Genomic DNA, 27,146 nt, shown 5'->3' with positions numbered 1-27,146 from the left:
TTGGTCCTGGTTGAACAATATATATATGTAATGTGTGGATTGAATATGAATGTACAAGGATTATATAGTGTTTTGTTGGTCCTGGTTGAACAATATATATATGTAATGTGTGGATTGAATATGAATGTACAAGGATTATATGATGTTTTGTTGGTCCTGGTTGAACAATATATATATATATATATGTAATGTGTGGATTGAATGAGTGTACAAGGATTATATGATGTTTTGTTGGTCCTGGTTGAACAATATATATATATATATATGTAATGTGTGGATTGAATATGAGTGTACAAGGATTATATGATGTATTGTTGGTCCTGGTTGAACAATATATATATGTAATGTGTGGATTGAATATGAGTGTACAAGGATTATATGATGTTTTGTTGGTCCTGGTTGAACAATATATATATGTAATGTGTGGATTGAATATGAGTGTACAAGGATTATATGATGTTTTGTTGGTCCTGGTTGAACAATATATATATGTAATGTGTGGATTGAATACGAGTGTACAAGGATCTCATTGATGCTATGTTTGTCCTCATTAATTAACATATTTGTACTAACTATGAGTGTACAAATGAATTATTGTTTTTTTGGTTGTTCTACAAGTTTGGTTCATGAATGTTGAGCTACTTTTATTAACTACATTGTTATTTTCAGTTCAAGTCTGTACCAATATACCAGAACTTACCCTTATTCATCTGGTGAATAAACCAAGTCTTTTCTTAAATTATTTTTGTCTTTTGTTTCTAAGAGACAAGAATTATAAACTGATTTATTTTTTGTATCTCAAGATGGCTGGTATGGGTATTAAGTAGAGAACAATGTTTTGACCATCTTAGGTCATCTTTAGGATAACAGAGATGACCTAAGAAGGTCAAAATGTTGAACTCTGCTTTATTTTAATAAAAGTTTTAATATACATACCAGCTGTCTTGAGATACGTTTTTACTTCAAGTTGGTTTCTTGTCATCACAAATGACTTTTCATGACATTTATTCAGTTTATAACTCACATGTTTGTTAATACATGTACTTAACATATTTCTGTAAGACAAGAGGATGTGATATTTTAATGTGAATTACTTTTCATGAGATACCTTCACTTAATAACAGTAGGTTTAAAATCAGAAACTTAACACAGTTCTTTACAGGTTGTTATAATCACTCGACTCCATGTATTTTGGGCATGTTTTGTATATGTTCTCCATTTATGGCCAAAACTACAAATGAGATTATTTTTGAAAATAAAATTTTTTAAACCCTAAAGAACCCAAGAAACAGTTTTAACTGCCACTATTTTCTTTACTTTAACTTCCAAGTCTACTCCATAGACATCTTTGTTTCACTATATATATATAAAACCTATTGTATGATGAAGCAAATCAAAAATTAATAAACTACCCATAAACAAATTATCAACAAAAGTATGTGGTTGGTTCTACATGTCTTCTTGATAGTCAGCACAGTAGTGACAGTGGCAGATAACTTTGATGACAAAGGAAGGATGGGCCAGTGGGAATTAAACTTGTGAGATTTAAATCATGAGAATATTTACTCTCTCAGTAAAAAATAAAACAACCTAAGCTGGACAATAATAGAGTAAAAAAAATAGCTTATAAATTTACAGTTAGACAGAGCACAGATAACTCATTCTATAACTTTGTTTACTAACAATTAAATTTTTGTTGGTGAGTTTCTTTTCCTGTCAACATAAATTTAATAAATAAAAGATTACACAGAAGCCTAATCTGTTCTTTTATACTACTTATGCTGCAGCAACTGTTAACTTCACAACTCATCAGTGCATCTTCCTGTTTCTGAAATAAAAGCCTTACCTTCGTGCCCTTCAGTGTGAATTCCTGTACGTGATGAGGAGGACCTCCCAGGAAAAGTTCTGTTTTTTCAGTTTACCTCCTCTAGGATCTAAACATCCACCCACCTATTTGCCATGCGTGGTGACCCATGAAGAGGAGGAAAGGATACTGGTGGTTGAGGGGTCCAACCCTATTACACCACTTTGGCCTTTAATTCCTGTAGGTGGGCAGCCTTGGGTAAATCAGCTGATCCACTTCGGCTAGGGTCAACCAAGTACCAGTGTTGTAAGTTCTCAACAGGTGTTGTGGACATTGTATCTGATGCTGGTGTTTGGGTATAGTGCTCACAAAACCCAGGCATTGCTGCAGTGTCCTTGTTTGACATTGTAGTGCATCCTCTCATAAGGCTCCATGGTGGGTGGGGTTAGTGGGCACCAGAATTTCCATTTTTTTTTTTTATTATGGATCTTCCAAATAAAAGTTAAATAAAGTAGTGAAAAACAGTCCATAGGTAAACGACCACATCTTGAAGATTCTGAGCAGCAATCTTCAACATTTGTACCACCTGTTGTACCTCATTTTCTTATTCTACATTCTCGTTCAGACAAACCTTTAGGGCAAGTGTCCCCCTTTTTTATTCAGAAGGGACTGGAGGGACTTGCTGGCTCTCCAAAGTCAGTAAAGAAGCTTTGATCTGGTGACATATTAGTGGAAACATCCACATCTCAACATAGTGAACTCCTTTTGAATTTAAAGCCAATTGGGGATATACTGATTGCAGTTACACCTCGTTACTTTGAATTCATCACAAGCAGTTGTTGTTGAGAGGGATTTGAAAAACATCCCTGAGTCTGAGATTCTCACTGGTTTCTCCACCCAAGGAGTTTCCAAGGAGTGGAGGTGTATCTCCACTCACAAAGATGGAATTACGATGCTGACCAATATTTTCATTCTGACATTTACATCACCACATCCACCTGTTACCATCAAAACAGGTTATCTTAATTGCAGAGTACGGCCATAGATTCCAAACCATCTCCTATGTTTCCAGTGTCAATGGTTCAGTCACTCAAAGACATCATATCATGGTTCCTTTAAGTGTGCTCGTTGCAGTGCCAAGGACCATGATGCCTATGAGTGTGAAATGGACCCTTATTGCATCAATTGCAATGGCTCTCACCCATCCTACTTTCGTTCGTGCCCTAAATTGTTGGAAGAAAAAGAGGTGCAGCATTTGAAAACAATTCATAACATTACCTATCCTGAGGCTCGAATATTGCTGTCTACCACCTCATCTCGGACGTATGCTGCTGCACTTCGTTCCACAACTACTGTGGGAGTGTAGTCAGATCTCTCTGATCACAACCTTTCTCTTTTCAATGCTGGTTCTTCTACTTATTTTCATGCACCTAGTCAGTCTTTTACTGCTGTTGACCTCTCAATTTGCTCCCCTTCACTGTTCTCCCATCCCTCATGGAGGGTTGACATAATCCACGAGGCAGTGATCATTTTCCTATAATTTTGAGAGAGACTGGCTGTGGTTGATGCCACCCGACCCACATGCCCCGGTGGAAGCTGGATCACACAAACTGGCCCTCTTTCCTTGCTCTCACAAAACTTGATCCTGCCATCGTCTGTAAGCCATCAGTAGACGACTATGTGGCAGCAGTAACTGACTATTATACAAGCAGCTGCTCAATGTATTCTTGAAACCTCGACACGTTTTCCACAATATCCTCTTCTGTGGTGGAATCTTGCCTGCCACATGGCACAGAAGGCTAAAAGATGGGCCTGGGATACTTTCCGTAGATATCCCACACTCTTGAATTGCATTGCTTTCCAGCAGGCCTGCGCACATGCTCGATGGGTAAGACGCCAAAGCCAGAAGGAATCTTGGATTAAGTTCACAATCAGCATACCTTCTACCACCAGTTCCAAAGTCATATGGGACAAGATTCGTGGGCAATACAATTCTGTTCCCCTCTCAATCTTGCTCTCTGGTGGCCAGGAAGTAGCTGATACCAGGAGCATTGCCAGTACTCTAGGTGAAAGCTTTTGCTGTGTATCTAGCACTTCTGCTTCTTCCTCCACCTTAGTCATCAAGACTTGGGCAGAGCGATTACCTCTTTCCTTTCAAGCTGATTGTCTCCATGACTATAATCGTCCCTTTACACTGGTGGAGCTCAAACTGACCTTTTATCAGTCTGGCAGTACATCAGTTTGACAACTATGAAATGCTGCACCATCTATCTCCTGCTTCTCTTGCTATTCTTCTGATTGTTTTTAACCAGATCTGGCAGGAGAATGTTTTTACTGATGCCTGGTGCCAGGCTATTGTCCTACCTTTCTCTAAGCCTGGGAAGGATCCCAAGATTCTTTCAAACTACCATACAGTTGCTTTGAGGAGCTGTCTCTGTAAGACATTAGAAAGGATGGTTAATGCTCGTCTTGTTTGGTTCTTCAAATCAAACAATCTCCTTTCGCCCATCCAGTGTGGGTTTCGACGACAGCACTCCACCATGGACCACCTAATTCAACTTGAAACGTCAGTCAGAGAAGCTTTTCTCAAATGACAACATCTTGCATCAATATTCTTTGATATTGAGAAGGCTTATGATACAACATGAAGGAATGGAATTTTGTAAGACCTATATATATATGGGTTGCATGACCATTTGCCTATTTTTATTAATTTTTTTATTGGACAGGAAATTCTGAGTTCATGTAGGTTTGACATTTTCCCATTCTTTTCTACAGGAACTTGGAGTCCCTCAGGGCTGTGTTTTGAGTGTCACACTTTTCAGTACAAAAATTAATGCCATCACTGAACAACTCCCTCTCACTGTTGCAAACTGCTCTATGTCTATGATTTTTACATCTCATATCGGTCATCGAATATGAGGTATATTGAGCAGAAGCTACAGATTGCCCTCAATTGTTTACTGAAGTGGACCACAACAAACGGTTGTAACTTCTCTCTCTCTGAAACTATTTGCATGTGCTTTTGCTGCCAACAGTGTATTCACCCTGATCCTGAACTCCATATTGGTGAAGTTGTGCTGCTTGTGGTCCCTGAGACAAAGTTCTTGGGGCTTATCTTTGACCGTAAGCTGATCTTTATACCACACATCAAGCAGCTATGGGTCAAATGTACAAGAGCACTGAACATCCTCCGTGTCATCTCTTCCACCAATTGGGGAGCAGATTGATGTTCTATGCTAAAGATATATCATGCTTTTATCAGAACAGATGATCTGTCATTGCTCCTTTTGGCCTTTGTATCCAGTCATAGTTGGATAAATTGGGTCTGTCCTTAGATAACATTTCTGTATCCATTGTTCAGCCCATCCCACCATGGCTTCTTACAGTCCCTGAATGTGACCTATCTTTAAGTCATCTGAGAAAAGCAGACACTCCCAATTGTAAATACTGTCTGCTATTTTCTGAACATCTTTTGAACCATCATTCCATTCCTATATATATATATATATACAGATGGTTTGAAATCAGGGCTCTGCCATGGTTTATTGTGGTTCGGTGGTTACACGCACAATCCCCTCTACAACCTTTGTGTTCACTGCTGAACTGTATGCCATTTCTCTTGCCCTGGATCACATAGAAGCTAAGCAGTACTCAAACTGCACTATTTATACTGACTCACTTAGTTCTCTACTGGCTTTGGAATTGCTTCAAGTCAGTTCACACTCTGTTCTCCCCGATATTCAAAACCAACTGGTCCATTTCTCTTTAACATCTACTTCTATCCAGTTTTTCTGGGTACCGGGCCACATTGCTATTTGTGGGAACGAGCTTGCCAACACTGTAGCTAAATCGATCTGCTCTGGCACTATCACCACTGTACCTGTTCCATACATGGATTATTCAAGGCTCGGCTTCATGCCAGCTGGCAGTCAACTTGAAGTGAACAATGTGACAACAAGTTTTTCCGAATAAAACCCAATGTTGGACTTTGGCTGTCTTGCTTCTGTAAGAATTGGAAAGAGGAAGTTGTTCTAACTTGGCTATACATTGGTCACAGTTTTTAACTCATCATTTTCTTTTATCTGGAACTGATGCACCAATGTGTAGTCTGTGTAACACTCATGTCACAATAAGCCACATTTTACTTTCTTGCCATCATTACGACTCTCAACAACGGTACCATTTTAAACATGTTTTGTCCCAAGGTTTGTCCTTAACGTTAGTGTTATTGGTGATGGTGACACTGTCCACCTTGGAAATGTTTTTAGTTTTTTAAAAGCCATTGATCTTTTTAATGCCATTTAAGTTTTTTAATTTATACATTAAACCTTCAACTGTGATTCCCTTTTAAGAATCACAGTCCATCTAGTTTGATTTGAAATTAGAAAATGGCCATAACGTCAAATAATTCAACCAGGACCGGAAAGGCTAACTTCTGGTGACTAATGCTGCTGTTTGAACTACCAGTTAGTCATCCTGGTGAGTTATTATTAAAATTTTGCTACAAGTCTTTTAAAACTTTTATTAGTTTACTTTTTGAAAATGGCCATAATGTCAAATAACTCTAAACCAGGACTGGAAAGGCCAACTTCAGGTGACTGACGGTGGTTTTTGTACTTACCTGTTAGTCTTCCTGGTAGGTTATTATAATTACAATTATGCTGCAGAAAGTTCCTTACAACTTGAATTACTGTAGTTTTTCTCTTAGCGTTGTAGATGAGATGTAAACATCAGTTTTATGATATTTATATTTTTTCTAAACTTTGTTTTACCTTTATTTCTTTTTATGAATTTTGCTAAATTTACTTTAATTTCACTTTTTTACTGGATGTTTGGTGCAGATAGCCTAGCTGTTTTTTGTCATAAAAAAACCAACTCCACCACCACCACTTCCCTTCGTGATGATGGGAAACCCACTTGAATTAAAAATATATCTCAGGACGACTGGTATGGGTATTAACACTTTTACTTATAAAGCAGAGAACATGTTAACCTGAAGATGACCTAACAGATCAAAACATAGGCTTATCTTGAACAGTTTTCATCATTTGAGTTGCTAGCTTTCACTTTCATCTTCTCTATCTCAGTAGCTAAAAGTAGAATCAAGTGGAATGTTTAGCAGTTAAAAGTATAACCCACACAGAATTACATAAGTAAGAAATATTGATGTTGTTAATAACTACATCTAAAAACATTTTAGAAAATTATATCATAAAAGTTTAGAAAAGAGAGTATTCAGAGTATTACATTATAGTACTAACACATCCCTACTATCACATATTACACTATAGTACTAACACATCCCTACTATCACATATTACACTATAGTACTAACACATCCCTTCTATCGCATATTACACTATAGTACTAACACATCCCTTCTATCACATATTACACTATAGTACTAACACATCCCTTCTATCGCATATTACACTATAGTACTAACACATCCCTTTTATCGCATATTATACAAACCTTGTCTGAATCACTCATGTTACACCAAAGATTATTTTTTTACAACTTGTATTTGGTGCAGCACAAATACTTTCGTAACAAACCAATGAACCTTTTAGAATGTACTTTGTTAGCTATCTGTGTTGAGGTTTACTGTATTACTATAATGCTAATGGTAGAGTTCAGTATCATAGAATGATTATTTTAACATATTGGTTAAATTCAACAATGGCAAAATCCTAGTTTAGTTTAACTGACCTTGTAACCACCATAAAAAATTAGGAAATAGATACAAATTATGCTCTTCTGTTCTGCAATTACTACATGTTATAATAAGAAACCACAAATGTTTAGTATAAACAGCTTAAATCTCATAACATTGTATATAAAACTTTGTTATTTTGTTGGCTTTTCAGCAGTATCTGATTAACATCACAGAATTAATAATAAATAAAGAAATTTAGAAACCAATGATCTGTACTATTTTCAATTGTTACATAGTTTGTAGTAACTTGCTGTACCTTGCTAAGTGTGTAGAAACCAATGATCTGTACTATTTTCAATTGTTACATAGTTTGTAGTCACTTGCTGTACCTTGCTAAGTGTGTAGAAATCAATGATCTGTACTGTTTTCAATTGTTACATAGTTTGTAGTCACTTGCTGTACCTTGCAAAGTGTGTAGAAACCAATGATCTGTACTATTTTCAATTGTTACATAGTTTGTAGTAACTTGCTGTACCTTGCTAAGTGTGTAGAAACCAATGATCTGTACTATTTTCAATTGTTACATAGTTTGTAGTCACTTGCTGTACCTTGCTAAGTGTGTAGAAACCAATGATCTGTACTATTTTCAATTGTTACATAGTTTGAAGTCACTTGCCATACCTTGCTAGGTGTGTATGAATGATGTAAAAGAATATTTATTTATACATTTTAAAATAACAGAAAATCATAAATTATGATAGAATACCACAGAAATCCATTATGAATTACTAGGCTTAGTAACAAAGCTCTATTTGTGTGTTAAAAAAAATAATCTCAGTCATGTTTTGTCTTACCACTTAGAATGTACATAAAAAGTTTCCTATATAAATACTTTGTAGAGGCTTGGAGAATCATGTGGGGTTATTCTGACCTTTCAGTTGCCCCAGATAGCATGTAATAGACAGAAATAGGTGTATTTAAGCAAACATTTCAAAAAAAACATAGAAGTGGTTTGGCCACTGTGTTTGATTCATTAAATGTAGCAATATATCAGCAAATAGAAATTATTGAAATTTTGTATTTGATTCTAACCTATTACTAACAATAATTTAACTTCCTAATTTGTAAGAAACTATAGGTCTTGTATATGAACACCATAAGCATATAATCTGTACATATACATTGCAGTAACATTTGCTTTCCAAAGACCATCTGACTATAATTCTTCCTGGGAACTGTTAACTCAACTGCTTCCATACATTTGTAGTCTTATCAGTTTTGGTTAACAGTATTTTAACTACAGAAGTATGTTTACATAATGACTGTTCTTCTTCATTGAGAACTTTCTTCTACCAGGTATAGGAAAGTGTTTTACTCACTTATCCTGGCTACCTGTTTAACATCCATGTGGGTCTACAACTGACAATGTACATAGTGGTTCAGGTGTATTATCAGAACTTGACATTTGTTGAAAGTCTGTACATTGGAACACCATGTAAGAAGTTAGAGAAGTGACATGTTATCCTAAGTGCATTATGTGAATGTTGTTTATAATAGAGATGTTATTTTGATTCTTATGATGTACATTATTTGTACTTTTAGTTCCAGCTGATTCATTAGAAGAAAGTTCTCTATGTACAGTTATGAAGTTTGATATAACAAGAGAGGAACAAGAAGAAAAGTGTGATGTAACATCAGATAAAAGTGAGGTAATTAAACTTTTTATAGTTATTAAAGATAATATGTAGTGTAACTGTGGCTTTATGGACTTTGTTTGTTTGGTATGTAATTAGTAATGATATGTTTGTAGTCACAAACTGAAGAATCTCACTATAAGTGTGCTACATTGTTGTGAATACACTTATTACAGCTGTGATATTGCCAATACAGTAAAATTGATGTACTGTCATTTAGAAATGTAAACATGTTATATAAACAGCCAGTATCCAGTACTGGATATTGTTTTATAGAATCAATTTACATTCAGAATACAGAATTGGCTGTGGGTAACATGGTGGTTGTAGTCTTTATTTTAGCTTTCACACATATCATCAATACCAAAGTAACCTGAGACTGAACATTTGGTTCAGAACAGTATCCTTTGTCTTGGCTACATTTGAATATCTGAAGATATTTATAGAATTTGGAATGATGGTTTGAAAAACCTAATTATTTTTGGTCATTTACTAAGCCAAGCCTGATTCTGTTCCATTAATTCCTAAGCCAGGTTCACAATATCAAGTTTATTTTTTAACATTCTCTACCTGATGAATTTCTAGACACTTCTACAACTCTATTTGGAGGTGAGTACATACAATTTCTAGACACTTCTACAACTCTATTGGATGGTAAGATTGGCAGTAACATGTACAAAAATTCCTTAAAGAACTGCTATTTCTACATTTTCTCTCCAATAAACCATGGACCATGAAGATAGTCATGACTTTTAACTAAGTAACAAAACTTTCACATGTTTGTAAAATACAGAACAGAGATCATGGGAAAATTTTAAAAGATGTTACAACTGTAACATTATCTTTCTGACTCCTGTTACTTTTATTTGTCTTAGGATGAATAATATAATTAACAAAGATGTGAGGGAATTGGGTTTACTTGTATGTCTGATAGAAAAGACTTAACATTTAATTAAATATCATTTGGTGTGCTCAGTGTGTAATCAGACATTGTTGTGTACATGAATGTGGAGAATTCAGTGTTTAATTTTACATTACATTATAATGTGAATGTTCAAAATTTTGTGTTTAATCAGACATTGATATACGATTTGTACGTGTGGAGATTGGTATTTAATTAGACATTGCTATACAATGTCAACATGTGGAATTCACTGTTTAGTTAGACATGATGTGAATTTGTAGAATTTGATGTTTAATCTGACATGTTATTATGTATATGTGCAGAATTCAGTTGTCAGATATGTGTATGTGTATTATTCAGTTATAATCAGATATGTGTACATGTAGAATTCAGTTATAATCAGATGTTATCTGATGTTTATAATTCAGTGAGAACATGTAGGATAATGTGTTTGATCAGACATTGTTATATAATGGAAATCTGTGAGATTTGGTGTTTGGTAAGATATTGTGAATGTGTAGAATTCAGTGTTTAACACAAATCTTGTACAATTAGTGTATTTCTCATTCTTTTCAGACAAACACTGTACATGTACTTTACACGCATGCTTAGCTAATAAAAGTAAACTAAAAATGTATCATTCACATAGAGAGTGGAACTTAACATTCTTTGTGTTGGTGTTATCAGATTCTACCAAATGTTCAGTGTTTTTTATAAGGAGTGTTTACACACTATTGAAATGGGTTGTGTTGTAAGTCTACTTTGATGATGTATCTGTATTCTTTGTGTTTGGTGTTATCAGATCCTACCAAATGTTCAGTGTTTTTTTATAAGGAGTGTTTACACACTATTGAAATGGGTTGTGTTGTAAGTCTACTTTGATGATGTATCTCTATAATATAGTTGGATATTTCTACACATTTAGATGTCTGGTCTGTGGTTGAACCATGCACTCTGTACATCACCAAAATCTTCATTTTACATCAGAACATTCTGTTCTTCATTGGTCCAGGATGTATACATTTAGTTGTGTAGACTTCCACTTAACATCAGATATTTGAACCTTTCTTTATGACATACTGCTAAGCTTCAGTCCCACTACATAATCCAACCTGTCATAATGCCTTTAGTAGGCTTTGTTTTAGGAAATAGATGATCTCTGTTCTTGTCTTCAGTGTAACTGTCCAGGTATAGTTGACTGAACTGGGTCAGCAATAGGTGATATTGATGTATTTTATGATCAGCCCATTCCTCCATGGACTGTTCCCATCCCCAGTTATTTATGTACTTCTGAATGGAAGTACAGACTTCAGTTTTTTGCTCAACTTCCCAACCATCCTTCCGTTTTTATTTTTATGGGTGGTTTAAAATCAGATAACTCTTCTTTCTTTTCTTTTTTTTGGCTCTGTTGCTGTGTTTTGTGGTAAACAACTATGTGATCCCTTCTTGTCCATCACTGTTCAGTTTTATTTCCAACCATGTTGGTAATTATGGGGAAAACATTGCTAACATCACAAGAAGTCATCTGATCTGCTAGTGTCACAGCCCTGTCTTCTCTGTATATTGGAATGACCAACATCACAGGAATGTTTTCAAGGTTAAGCCTTTCCTTGTTTTCCCATCTACTTTCATTAGTAGAGAATACATTTCTAAACAGGCATAATTGGTGGAAATGACAAATGAAGTTGACTAAAACTTACTGCTAGTTCTACAAAATGGAAGCAGTTGGTTTAATAGTATGACTTAGATCAACATGGTATTAGAATGCAGTAAATAGTATATAACATCACTATCGTTGCAAAAATAAGTACCGTGAATATAAGAGTGAGCATTTCTCAATACTATGATACACTTCAAATCTTGTGATCTCATGACAAAAGGTATGGTCTACAAGAAGAGACATATCTATCCTTTTCATGAAATAATTTTGATAGACTGTCCTATAAATTAACATAAAAATCATTCACCAACATGATTTGATTCATTTCTAAGTGTCTTGCACTTTACATAAAGATACAGAAAGCTAAATGTACATTTATGAAATTATTAATATTTCTTATCTTCCTAGTTTAGGAAATTTTGTTTTTGAGTTTGTAGGTCAGCATGAAATGTCACATCCAAAGTAAAATACTTTAATAGTGGTTTTACTCATAATTTGATGCATTTTAAGCCAACACCATGATCTACAATACTGGCCAAAGGTCTTGTGCAGCATCTACGACATACTCGGTTATTTGGACGTGTAACTTAAAGTCATTGTATGTTTAGTGTAGATTGAACACGATTATTTTATATATTTATAGGAGAGAAACTCTGACTATCTCAGTGTTCGTGTGCAATTTTTCCTGGACATGAGGATGTCATCCAAACTATTTCTCCTTAAAATGTTTCTTTTCCCTGACAAAAATAACACTGTAGAAACAATGTTCAGCATTATATACATGTTTACTGTCATAAGGTTGTTGTTGATTATAAAACTACTTTAAAAGTGAATAACTTTCTGCCATCTCTGTTAGATACCTTTTATTCTTTTATATAAGAACATAGGTAACTGTAACTCAAGGAGAAATGTGTGATAATATTAACATAGGTAACTGTAACTCAAGGTAAACTGTGTGATAATATTAACATAGGTAACTGTAACTCAAGGAGAACTATATTACTAATTTATTCTGTTACTACAGTGAGCATTACTAAATGTTCACAAGCCTTGTAATAAATTTGTTAATATTTAAGATATTAAAACATTAAATAATTGATAATTACACTTCAAAGAAGTTTGTCTAATATACTGGTGAGGTGTATTTGTAAACAGTGGTAGTTTTAAACAACAAAGGTGAGTTGTAGATCTAAGACTGTAAACAACAACTTATAAACAGAAAATAATTTCTTAGTGTGTCATCAAATATAGATAACTTCATAAATGTACATTTAGCTTTCTGTATCTTTATGTAAAGTGCAAGACTATAGAGTTAAATCTAATAACATTGATGAATGGATTTTATGAGAATATATAGGAACCCTCTTTATAAAATGGTTTCATATGAAGGATAGATATGTCTTGTAGGCCACACCTTTTGTTGTGAGATTACACAACTTGAACTATATCATAATATTGAAAAATGTCCATTCAGTACTGATGGTACTTATTTTTTCAATGATAGAGTGATGTAACACAAACATTTAGACAAAGTCAAGCTTTTCTAATCTAGTCACCAGCAGTTGTACATCAGTGATATGATAGAATAGCACACCCTATTTGTATGAGTAGGCACGTGATGACCATCTAACAAACAGCAGCCTTGGCATCAGACAGTTTTATTTAGTTTTATGCATAAATCATCAAGTTAATTGTAAATGTTGCTATTTTGAATAATAGTAAAGCTACAGTAAGTCATTCATTTATTTTATTTACATGTAGCAAAATAACCACCTTTCTATGATGATGTGTAAAGTAAATTATTGGTTATAATAGTTGTGTCGTTGATTTGTGAAAGTGAATTAGTAGGAGTTCAACACTAAACTAACACTATCTATAGTAAACAACATTGTACCAGAGAAACTTTAGTGACACTACCTATTTTGTCAAGAACACATTTATATGGTAGACAAACTAGTGAAAGCACATGATATTTAATTAAGTATCTTTTTTAGGACAATAATTGGAAAAAGTAGACTTAAACATAGAAATTAAAAACTAATCAGTATGTTTAAAACCAGAATCAGTTGGTTATTTTTTTTACCTTTATTATAAAAACAACAAATTGAAATATTTTGTCAAGAACATTAGAGAAAATGCAATCTTTCTTGTTAAGCTGTTGCATTATATTTAAATAAATATCCTTTTGAGGACAAGAATTGTAAAAAGTTTTTTTAAATATAGAAACTAAAACTTTAACAGTATATGTTAAATGTATATTAAGTCATACAAAAACAATTGGCTGCCTTGTTCAATATTTATATTAAAAAAATGTTAAGCATGATCAAATCTTTTTAGGAATGCATTGAAAACTTGAATATTATCATTTTAGGAACACATATAAATGAAAAATAATAAAACCTGTATGCTATCCTACTGAAGTATAGAAACGCCTTTAATCCTTTCATTACAGGATAAGTGGAATCCACTCAGCTCATAAACATTAAGAGTATCCATGACAGCAATTATACTATGATTGTTAATAATGTATGCATATATGCTGTTTACAAAGCTTCCATACATAAAATATGTTTTTGAATTAAGTATTAATATTTGTTAATCAAAGATTTTTTCTAAACTTTTTTTTTTATTAGAATGTTGAATATCCAACATTCAGAGTAATTTTCACTTTAAGATTGAAAATACTTTTATACATCAGAAATTTGTATAACATTATATATTTATTATTTTTATTATATTGACCATTCAGCCAATGCTGGCTAACATCACAGAAGTTATAATAATGAGGCCCATGTGTACTGTTGTTACCATATCCAAGTATATAAAACTGACTTTTACAAAGTGATCTGTCTTTGGTTGTGTTTCATTGAACTAGTATTTTGTAAAATATGGTCACATTCCAGTTATAGTGTATTATATACGTCATTACTTTTTACAAGTAGGTTCTGAAATGTATATTCCTTAAAACAGAACAACAAATAAATAAGTGAAGCAAGACTATTATATCTTTGTATTTGTTTGCTGCTTGGTATAGGCTGATAAGCCATTCAAAATTTCCCATGTGAAGGATGTGAATTTTTTTATTTTAAGTTTTCTATATACCAACAAATAAGCAACAAAATCATAAATAACTCTACTGATACAGTATAATCTATCAGTCTTACTAAGTTGTATTTGAGTCTATAAAGTATGAAATTTGTAGCAGGCTGAAGACTCAACTTATCTCCTGGAAATCTTTTCTTGAAAGAAGTAGATGACATTATTTTACTTAAATGACTGAGAAAACTGCTAGGGGGACTTTCTGAGTTCTTGATTGGTTATTCACATGTTGTAGACAGAAGTAATTGTATGTAAGGAAGCATATCCAAAGTGGAAAGAGGTGGGTGTGGCCACTATGTTTGATTCATTACATGAGTGATGTTTCAGCAAAGAGAAAATATTGGAAGTTCTTATTTGTATATTATAGCTTTTGTATGTTGTTCATTGGAGTTTGTAATTTGTATGAAACTATAGGATTTGTATTTTGACATCACAAATGTCTAATTTAATTCAGTGCTGGAATCAACATACCACAACACACAAAAATTGATTTTAAGTATGTTTTTATATTTACTTTTAAGAAATTGAATAATGTATAATACCATAATTTGTAATTATGATCTACAGTTTAATCCCAAACACTGACATGAATTCATAAAATCATAGTTTCATGAAATTTTGAATGCAAGTCAACTAATGTAATGACATGGATTTTGATCCTTAACTTATTTGGAAAGGGTTAAATGCAAGTTGGATTCTGTATGTAATTCTTAGCAGTGTTGCTCACCTGTGTGAAACACACACAAATAAATGTGTAATTGAAGACAAAAGCATATGTTCAGACCTTTATGTAGCATTATGGGACTGTCAGCTTGTACATTATATCCAATGATTAAATTATTAGTTTTAAGACTTTGCTAGTATAATATCATGCTGATCTCCATCATACCATTATACCATCTGTTTCCACTTTATGGAAATAGCAACACTTTTGTTGACAACTTCCTTTGCCATGTCTGCCTGTCATAGAAGTTTAGCAGTGGTCCCTCTGATGCCATGTTATGGAACTGTTATGTTATGTTTGAAGACATCTTCATCTCAGCCCCTTCTCTACTGTGTGCCTTCTGGTGACACTGTTTAACTACTTCATCATCATATCTGGTGTGTATGACATCATTATCTATTCTCTCCTCCCTGAGGCATCCAGTCGATATGAGTTAGCATACTTTGGGCACAGATGTGAGTGTATAACTACTAGTGTTTCCTGTAGAATAACTTATCTTGTGTGAATTCAAAATATGGAACTACAGTTGAAAGAAATAAAACTCCATTTCTCTAAATTTGTTCCTATATGTTTTGTTTGTCTGTATAATCAAATGTGAAGTTAGTATTTTAATAGTTTTACAACAATTTACACATATAACTAAGTTTGAAATGTTAGATTTACTAGATATATCATCATGGTTTAAATCAGTGAACTGTGGAGACTATATGTAATGATAACACTGATTGTTATTTCTATTAACCCTTTCAAATGTTGTTTGATTCTAGAATATATCTGTTCATGTGAAAACAGAGAAACCTGGTGATCTGCTACAAGATGATGTCATTTCTAAGTTCAGTTACAGTGATGATGAGGACCAGGATGGTTCATGTTATAATGTTATGAATGTGAAAACAGAAACTGAATATGAAAGAGATATTGAATCAGGGTTAGAAAGAACATCTGGTAAGTACAAACATCACCTAAAACTTAAGTTTGTTGAAATTGGTAAGTACATATATCACCTAAAACTTAAGTTTGTTGACATTGACTCAACACTAACTATGAGAACTTTGTTGGTGCAACCAATTTTGTAACCCTAAAGTAAACATGAGAATTTCTAAACTGTAACTTTCAGTATATTTTGGAAATTCACTCAACTTTACCTGTCTTTTGAATACCTGGAGTTAGTGTTCAGTTGCTCCAAGTGTAGAGTGATTTTTTCATCTTACAATTGTCAAATTCTACTCGAGTGATCTCTGGTATCCTAAATCAATATCAAACGGTTTTTCAGTAAAACTATATTTTATTTACCTTAGGGCTATAAATAATCTATTGATTTGACCCACCTCATAACCATCATAAAGAAAAAGAAACAAATTACCATTATTTTCTTTCTAGATTCACTGAATTATAATGCTAAATTATAATTTATCATGAATAGCTTAAAGCTCCTAAGAGTATATTTCTATTTATACAAATTACCATTATTTTCTTTCTAGAATCACTGTCAATTATAATTTATCATGAATAGCTCGAAGCTCCTAAGAGTATATTTCTATTTATACTTAATTTTGTTGTTTCATTGTCCTTTCACTCAAGTCTAATCCTGCACTAGTTTGAAATTATTTGGTGAATGTGTAGTTTGTTATTGTATCTACCAGCTATACACAAGCACACTTTGTGAATTACTTATATTATTATTCATTACTTTGCTCAGTATAACCTAATAAGTTTGGTTTTTATATATTTGTTACTTTAATGATAATAAAGACATACTCACAAAACAGGATACATTTAAGCATACTTTTTATACTAAGGGTACAAATACACTAAATGTTTGTTTACCTAAATAATGCACCCAAGGACACATAACAATAACAAACACACAAACTAAACAATGTTCTAAAATTATCATAATTTATGTTTTTCTAACTGTGGTATTAACACCTTTAAAGCTTTTCTTATGCATGTATACCTAACATTGATTTCCTTGTGGTTATAAATAATGTATAAAAATAGAGAGAGATCTATCGACAAAATGTGTAAGAGAAGATGTGAAAAGTGGGTCTGATTTTCAAGACCCCTCTGTATATTCGGCATTTGCAACTGTTTCTTATGTATGCTTCCAAACTTCACTCTTTCCCACATCATCTTACTTGGGCAGATAAGTCAACCATTACGATTTGAGCATAATCATTATGATTTTGGTGTATACATTATGACTATACCCTCATACAGACAAATATTACAACTTGTTACAATTCCCAAATTATTATATATTATATAGGCCTATACAATAAAGTGATAAATTGTTTTCCCAGGGCTTGAAAGGGGTGAAAAGAAAATTTCTAGTGAGATACAAATAAATTTTGATAATAAATAAAAGACATAGTCAAAATGGCTAGTTGCGATAATCATGTTTGTGCTTGAAATAATAAAAAATATTTGTATCTCCGACGTCTACCAATAGTTTGAGTGCGGTGCTTCTCCATACTGGGAACGTGGGGGAATCCATAGTTACATCATCAGTGCTTGTCAGCCAATCAGCGCTCCCGTAGATGGGTATTTCTCGTTTCTAAGCGGTATAGAAACACCAATGCAATCGTTCTCAAGATGGAAGAAAAATGAGGCCTCATTCACCAGATTGTCTTGTTTCTGGCAAATCTAAAAGGATTAAAATTGTGGATCAAAAATTTAGGAAAGAGTATAGTGCAAAATATTTGGTCATTGCATTAAAAGTTAGTGACAGTCGTGAGTTTTGTACAGTTTGTCACATCCATTTTTCTCTGGTGCATGGCAGGATAAACGATTGTTCCAGACATACAAAATCGGCATCTCGCTAACAAAAAGCTGAGGCAACGACAAAAACTATGCAGATAACGACATTTATGGGTAAGAATTCAGAATATGAAATTGTAAATGCAGAAGTGATGTTCACGCAATTCGTCATTGCTCATAGTTTACCCCTAGCTGTAGCTGATCATGCAGGACATCTATTCAGAAAAATGTTCCCAGACTCTGATATAGCAAAAATATGGCTGTGTTAGAACCAAAACTACAGCCATTGTACAAATGTTGAGTTGTGAAGATAACAAAATGATTTCAACCGTACTTACTAACAGTGTTTATAGTTTAACCACAGATGGATCCACAGACGTGGTGACTCACAACTGTATCCAATAGTTGTACAATATCTTAAACCCTTTGCTTGGAAAATTTGTTTGTTCTCTTTTGACAATGGTAGAATGGAAAGAAGCTTCAACGGGAGAGAATATTTTCAAGCTTTTGGACCACGAACTGACAAATAGGAAAATTCCATGGGAAACCTGTCTTAGTTTTTCTTCAGACAATGCCTCAGTTATGTCTGGTATAGGTAAAGGTGTGATGGGACACATCTCAAGACGACAGCCTAGCATTTACTTCATGGGTTGTGCCTGTCACCTCATGAATATTGCTGCCCAGAAAACTTCCAGAGAACTGCCCTGCCCAGTTTCTGATATACTGATAGATATCTACTATTATCTGGACAAAAGTGCTAGCAGAAAATAACATTTCAAAGAGTTTCAAGGATTATATGACAAAGAAACAAGAAAAATTCTATAACTTGTTAGCAGAAGATGGCTATCACTTGGGGTGTGCCTCAACAGAATATCTGACATGTGGAAGCCATTGAAGAAGTATTTTCACTGTGAAAAGGAAAAGCTAGATTCAAAACTATCTAAACGTGCAGCTCAGTCAGGCAGCAAGACTTTAACAGTCAGGATATCCTCTCAGCCACACAGGGACACAGTCAAGACATCCTCTCAGCCACACAGGGATACAAGACAACAGTCTCCAAAAGCAGACAAAGTAACATTTGATATAACTCAATATATATTTAGGCAGTCTGACCTTGAACTAAAGAAGAGACAATCAATGAAAAAAAGAAAAAGAAAACAAAAGCTAACAAGGAAGTAACCAAGAAAAGTTATGTGTAGAGCAAGTTAGATAAGTTAACAGTTTTATTGGACAACAACTTGTTATTTTGTCTTTTTCTTCAGTTTGCAGTTCCTTTATTTCAGCAAGCTAATTTGATATTGCAAAGAGAAGAACCTTGCATACACATTATGCATAGAATTTGGATTACACAAGTTAAAAATATACTTGTCAGATACATCAAGCCAGTGAAGGCAACATCACTGAACTTGATTACAACAATGAATCCTTATACAAATCTGATGAGTCAGTTTCTATTGGAAATGCTGCCAAGAAATACATTGTTAAATATGAAAAGGACCTGGACCTGATCAGCTTCTACACCAGTGTCAATAAATACTATATTGCAGCTACAAATTACATGATGAAACATTTCCCTCTAAATGATGAACTTCTGATTCATGCAGAGGTTGCTGATCCAAAACAGAAAGTCAGCAAAGATTTCTCTTCTCTTTGCTTCTTCACAGAGGGGTATCCTGTCCTTGTCAGTACACGAACACAACACTATTGACGAGTTGGAAGGGCAATATTTGAACTATCAAATTGATACTTCCTCAGAAACTGTCCTTTGGTTGAATGTTGACAAGTTTTGGGTTCAGCTATCTACAGTTAAGGATGGAAATGGCAACCAGAAGTATGACATTCTGTGTAGGGTTATGCTTGGAATTCTTACAATCTTCCATTCTAATACTGACAGTGAAAGGATATTTAGTTTAGTGACTAAAAACAAAAGCAAGTTCAGACCAAACTTGAGCACCTCAGTTTTGAGCAGTATTATAACACACAAGATGTGTATGTAGTCAAATGGACAATGTTGTTATAACTCCCAACCATCCAGAGACATTCTCATGAAAGCAAAGGCTGCAACAGCTGCAAAACTATTACAATAAGCATCATAAACATGATATAAACTAGTCCTTACACAAAGGCTTTTTCTGCTTACTGTTTGTGCATGTTCAATGTTGTTTTACCAGTATGTTTGTTACTCTGAACTAAATAAGACATAATTTCAAAAGAATTTTTTTAATTTATTTATTAAATACACAAAACACAGTCATAAATGAGCAATCTATAGCAATAATAAATAATAATAGTTATAGTAATAATATAAAAGTAAACAGCTTAGAGACATTGGTCAGGCCTAGTAGCTGCAAATGATAAAGGGCTCTGTCTGCAATCATTATGCTCAGTCATTTAAAATGGTTGGCATCTCTGCTTGGGGTTGAGATTTCCATCCTCAGTGGGCCACACTTTTTTATAATACAAAATCTGTCATTGTTCCTTTTAGTCTTCGTATATGGGCACAATCAGAAAAATTGGGTCTATCTTTGAATAGCATAGCAGTATCAACAGATTGGCCTCTTCCACCATGGCTAATTACTGTCTCCAACTTTGACCTATCTTTGAGTCAACTGAGGAAGGCCAGTACTCCTGATTGGAAATATCACTCTATATTTTCTGACCATCTTTCAAATGGTCCATTCATTCCCATATATACAGATGGTTCAAAATCAGGTGATTCTGTAGTTTCTGCCATGGTTTGTTACAGTTCGGTTGTAGCACACAGAATTTCCTCTACAGTTTCTGTGTTCACTGCTGAATTGTATACCATTTCTCTTGTCCTGAATCATATTTAAACTATGCAATATATGAATTCTACGATCTATACCAGGGGTTCCCAACCTTTTGACACTCGCAACTTGAAAATGTAATTGATGAAATAAAATTAATGTTATCCCAAGCTACTTATAACAAGGCTACGCGACTCCCCTGGGAGGTTGCGACCCACTGGTTGGGAACCCCTGATCTATACTGATTCCCTCGGCTGTCTATTGGCCCTGACATCATTCCATGTTAGTTACCATCCTATTCTTATCAATATCCAAAATAAACTGGCCCATCTCTCTCTATCATCTATCTCTGTTCAGTTTTTTTGGATACCAGGTCATGTTGGTATTTGTGGGAATGAGCTAGCTGACAGAGTGGCAAAGTCCATCTGTTGTGGCTCTATCATCACTGCCCCTGTTCCATACATGGACTATGGTCCAGTTATCAAAACCCGACTGTACACCAGTTGGCAGTTGACCTGGAGTGAGCAACGAAATAATAACCTTTTTCAAATCAAGCCTTCTTTCACATCTTTGGCCATCTTGTTTTTGTAAAGATTGAATGGAGGAAGTTGTTTTGGCTACACATTGCTCACAGTTTTTTAACTCACCACTTCCTTTTATCTGGTACTGATGCACCAATGTGTGGTCTGTGTAGCACTCAAGTCACAATCATACATATTTTATTATCATGCTATCGTTACAACCAAGAACGATGATGACATTTTAAACATGTTTCTAAGGTAGGTTTGCCAATGTCATAGGTAATACTGGCTGCCTTACTCATGTTTTTACATTTTTAAGAACCATTGGTCTTTTTAACTTAATTTAAGGTTTTTATTGCACTATATACTGTTTTCACATGATTTCTTTCACACATTTTAATTTTTATTTTGACCTGAACCCAGGATTGGAAAGGCCAACTTCAGGTGGCTCACAGCAAGTTCGAACTTAATGCTTCAGTCTTCTTGGCGGGTCTTAATTTTACATATTTTTACCTTAATTTCCATATACTGTTATAGTATACTACATCTTGTTTGACACAGATAGCCTAGTAGCTCTGTGCCAAAAAACATGAAATACCTACCTACCTAACTGATTTTCTAGATTATGATTCTGTAAATGAATAATATTGAAGACTTAAAATTCTATTTTTCTTTAATAATACCTGTATTAAAATGAGAAAATTATGTTCAATTCTTGACCTCTTAGTTTGTTTTGTTTTAAATTTTGCACAAAGCTACTTGAGGGCTATTTGCACTAGCTGTTCCTAATGTAGCAATGTAAGACTAGAGGGAAGGCAACTAGTTATCACCACTGCTAACTCTTGGGCTACTCTTTTACCAATGAGTAGTTGGATTTACCATCACATTATAATGTCTCCAAGGCTGTGAAAGGGCGAGCATGTTTGGTGTGATGGGGATTTGAACTCGCTACCCTCAGATTACGAGTCGAGTGCCTTCACCACCTTGCCATGATCACTTAGAGGAATGATAAATTAATTAGGGAAGAAATGTTGTAACTCTAATGATAAGGAGATTTACCAAATATTTCCTTACTAAATCAAGAACTTAAAAGATACATAATATTATAATTTGATTCATTAACAATGTTTTGATTTAATGTTTATGTGCAGTGGTAATAAAGTAGTTTATAAAGTTTTATATATAAATAATTCTTAAAACATTGTGACATACTTTGAACTAACTGTAGTGAGAGAATAAAAAAAATTGATTAAATTCTTGGTGATATTTTAAGAATTATTTAACCATATGAGACAGGATTAATTTTAAGTATACAGATCTGTGTTTAGTATCTATGTTGTAATAATAATAAACCACTTCAAATTGGAAATTATCTGACAGTTAAGCCAGGAAGGTACTGGTTGATATTACACCTTACTGTAATATTTCTAGACTTTATTTTAGTAGACTTTGGTAGTTTTAGACTTTATTTTCTAAACAAAAGTCTATCTTCAGCATGGTATGTTACCAACAATGTTTTCCATGCTATTTTGATATAGGTAGAAAAGTTTTTATAATGTATTAAACTTAGTTGTAGCTTTAATATGTTAATACTGATATTGGTGGTGATTATATTAGAACATTAAAGCATTGTATTATATATTTATTATTAACTAATTGGTGACATCATTTATGTATTTATTTTAGATATAAAGACCAATGTGGACACCTGTTACAGAAGTCAGGTTCCTGGTTATCATGTTATAAAACAAGAAGGTAATGTTACAGGAGATGTAAAATCACCAAACAACAATATTGGTGGAGAAACAAAGTTAGGTATAAATAACCTAACAACATGTAATATATATCAAAGTTATGATAAACTACACAGTTATGGAAAAACATTTGATAAACTAACACAACAAAAGAGGATACAGTCTGGAGAGAAACTATATCATTGTACAGTTTGTGGAAAACAGTTTGTAACAAATAGTACCTTAAAAACGCATCAAAGAATACACACTGGGGAAAAACCATACCATTGTGCACATTGTCAAAAACAGTTTGGAAGAAAGGGTAATTTAAAAACGCATCAAAGAATTCACACTGGAGAGAAACCTTACAGTTGTACAGTGTGTGAGAAACAGTTTGTAACAAACAGTGAATTAAAAATACATGAAAGAATACACACTGGAGAGAAGCCTTACAGTTGTACAGTGTGTGGAAAATTCTTTGGAACAAACAGTAAATTAAAAACACACCAAAGAATACACACTGGGGAGAAACCATACCATTGTGCACATTGTCAAAAACAGTTTGGAACAAAGGGTAATTTAAAAATACATCAAAGAATTCACACTGGAGAGAAACCTTACAGTTGTACAGTGTGTGAGAAACAGTTTGTAACAAACAGTGAATTAAAAATACATGAAAGAATACACACTGGGGAGAAACCTTACAGTTGTACAATTTGTGGAAAACAGTTTGGAAAAAACAGTCTCTTAAAGCAACATCAAAGAATACACACTGGGGAGAAACCTTACAGTTGTGCAATTTGTGAAAAACAGTTTTGTACAAACTTTGCCTTAAAATCACATCAAAGAATACACACTGGGGAAAAATCTTACAATTGTGAAGTTTGTGGAAAACATTTCAGAACAAATGGTGAATTTAAAACACATCAAAGAATACATACTGGTGAGAAACCTTACAGTTGTACAGTGTGTGGAAAACAGTTTAGGACAAACAGTAAATTAAAAAGACATCAAAGAATACACACTGGTGAGAAGCCTAACAATTGTATAATTTAGAACAAACAGTGAATTAAAAATACATAAAATTTATACTGGTAAGTAATCTTAACATCGAAGAATTCATACTGTTGTATGTGTGTGTTGAACAATTTATGTCATAGTGTAAGGTAAAAATAACATTAAAACCTTTCAGTTGTACAGGTTGTGGGAAACAGTTTGGAACAACAGTTTGATTAGTGATTACAAACATTGAATACAAAAACACAAATTACACATTAAGGTTTCACTCAACTTCAGTTGTCCTCCAGTTTTCTATAATGTACAGTGAGCATTATTTACCCACAGACTCCTCTTCAGATTGTGTTGAGGTGTTGCCTGGTTTACACGTTGTCTTCTTTCCTTCAGGTAACTGGAATCTTCACTGTCAAAGTGTGTTTTGTAATAATTTGCAACCATAGATTTCTACTAATGTTTTAATTTATTTTTCATAGGAATTCATAGTGTAGAAATTACACTTGTGTCTATAGCAGATAAAGTGCTTAAAGTTAGGAACTGTTTACATCTATGTTAGTGATTACATTCAACCAAAATGGGAATGGTCAGTCAAGAGTTTTCTGTAAAAGTAGAATTGTACTCATGTAATTCATAAAATTTGTAGAAATTAAGTATGACCAATGTTCACTTAGCTTTTATTATGAATCTTGCAACTTTTATAATTTTTCATGATAATGTGATTAAACAACAGGTTATAATTTAAAACAAGGATATTATATGTGTGGAAAAATATTATTTAGATTAAACAGTGGGTTAACTAGTAAGATATACATTGTTTCTGTTGTACTAACTAGTAAGATATACTAGTGCCTTGATTTTTCATTGTTTCTGTTGGGCTAACTAGTAAGATATACTAGTGCCTTGATAATGTATTGTTTCTGTTGGGCTAACTAGTAAGATATACTAGTGCCTTGACTATTCATTGTTTCTGTTGGGCTAACTAGTAAGATATACTAGTGCCTTGACTATTCATTGTTTCTGTTATTGGCATTTTTTTTCTTTCTCCTTATCAGTACATATAATTGAGGCACTTGTATGTAGTTATTTACTTTCTTAGCAATAAATAAATATTAATGGTCACAGGGTGTCAACAATCACTTGATAGTATTGCCTGAACTAACTGTCTTTGGTCCCATCTGAGTTACACATGGTGCAATAGTAGAAACATTTACTGTACAACTGCAGAACTACATTCCCAAAAACACAGGAAGTACTGAAAACATACTTAAAATCCTAGAAACAAAGTTCAGTATGGGACTCAAAGAATGTGAAAACAGTTCCACATTTCCAATATTTCGGAACTATTTTAGATTTAAGTTCTTTTAACACAGACTTGTGTACAAATAAAATGGGATAAAGTACTAAATGAGTACCATTAGCAAAATTTCTAGTGTCCCTGGCACCTGTGATTTGTTGAGGCCTGCACCAGAGAGAAACCTTATAGTTGTATGTTGGGTGCAAAACAATTTGTATGAACTTGTAATTTACAAAACTAGACATACTTTAAGGAGAAACTGTATAGTTGTCAAATAAATGAAAATAATTTGTGAAAAGTATTAATAAAAGAATACACACAGGGTAAAAGACTTACAATTGTCAAGTTTGTGGAAAACAATTTGTGTGTAACTACAACTTAAAAATATCTAAAAGAATACACAGCTGGAAAAAGCACATTTGTATAAGCTCTGGTTTTGATATCAGTGGTTGGCACAGCACAGGTAGCCTGTTGTTTAAATTTGTAACATTAAAGGCTATAATATTCATTAAATTAAACTACACTTCGAAATATGATCATTTTTCAAGCTTTCACTTAAACTCCGTTAAATTAGCAACATCCACCACTTTTAAAGGTAACCTTTTCAGAAGTCCAACCATCATTTTCGCTGAAGACGATATTGTTGAAATTTGTGTTTACTTGTCTTATCATTAAATAGGATAAACGCCATAACATCCATTAGCAATCTTGTATTCTTTAATTTATGGAAAATAATTTGGATTGAACAATTAATTGAAAATACACTACAGAAGACATTGATAAGAAACCATACAATTGTTCAGCTTGTGGGAAAGACCTTGAATCAAATAATTAAAAATACATCAAAGAAAACAGTGGTAAGAAACCTTGTAATTCAATTTTGTGGAAAATAAATGTATTCTAAAGACGATTGATATGGGTATTAATGAAAATAAACTACGGAACAACGTTTCGACCTTCTTAGGTCATCTTCAGGTTAACGAACTTTTATTAAGATTATATACATTCTTTATTTAGTAGTGACATAATATGTAATCACTTTATATATTAACTAAAATCAAAATTTACAAGAAAGCAGAACTATATGGTCGTCTAATACCTGTTATGTAATCATGGTAAACGTATTCAATTATGTAATCAAATAAAAAGATTACAACAACCAAATATCTTTGAATATGGTAATAAATCTAAACACCATTAATCTTTATGTTGTAGTATCTTGATAACCATAATTGTAATAAAAATAAAACAATATATATAAGAACGGTATTCCTGTAACTATAACAGTCCATTTTGAAATCAAATCACGAGATAAGTTTCAGTGCTGTAATAACTAGACAGTAAGAAAACAACATCGTACATAATAACTTGGTGTATATATTTTCACTCCTGTAGTGAAAAGCTACATGATACACAAACAAAAACTGTTCAATAAAGTAATCGAAGCTCATTATTCTGTTATTAATTACGTGTGAAATGCATTACTCTCCAACATTTCTATAATACCAG

The 27,146-nt window shown here is 33.4% G+C and overlaps 1 protein-coding gene across 1 annotated transcript in view; it reads left to right on the top strand.

Annotated features, from left to right (window-relative positions):
* Positions 1–26,801, top strand: part of LOC143227569 (uncharacterized) — a 103,058-nt gene extending 76,257 nt beyond the window's left edge. Inside the window, 3 exon segments of the mRNA XM_076458997.1 lie at positions 9,069–9,175; positions 16,315–16,492; positions 23,283–26,801. Coding sequence (XP_076315112.1) covers positions 9,069–9,175; positions 16,315–16,492; positions 23,283–24,385 — 1,388 coding nt within the window. The 3' untranslated portion in view covers positions 24,386–26,801.
* The last annotated feature ends 345 nt before the right edge of the window (positions 26,802–27,146 follow it).

This window comes from Tachypleus tridentatus, chromosome 9, assembly GCF_004210375.1.
Source record: "Tachypleus tridentatus isolate NWPU-2018 chromosome 9, ASM421037v1, whole genome shotgun sequence".
Lineage (NCBI taxonomy): Eukaryota > Metazoa > Arthropoda > Merostomata > Xiphosura > Limulidae > Tachypleus > Tachypleus tridentatus.
Note: the sequence above shows the minus strand (reverse complement) of the source record. Positions and strands in the feature narration are given on the sequence as shown.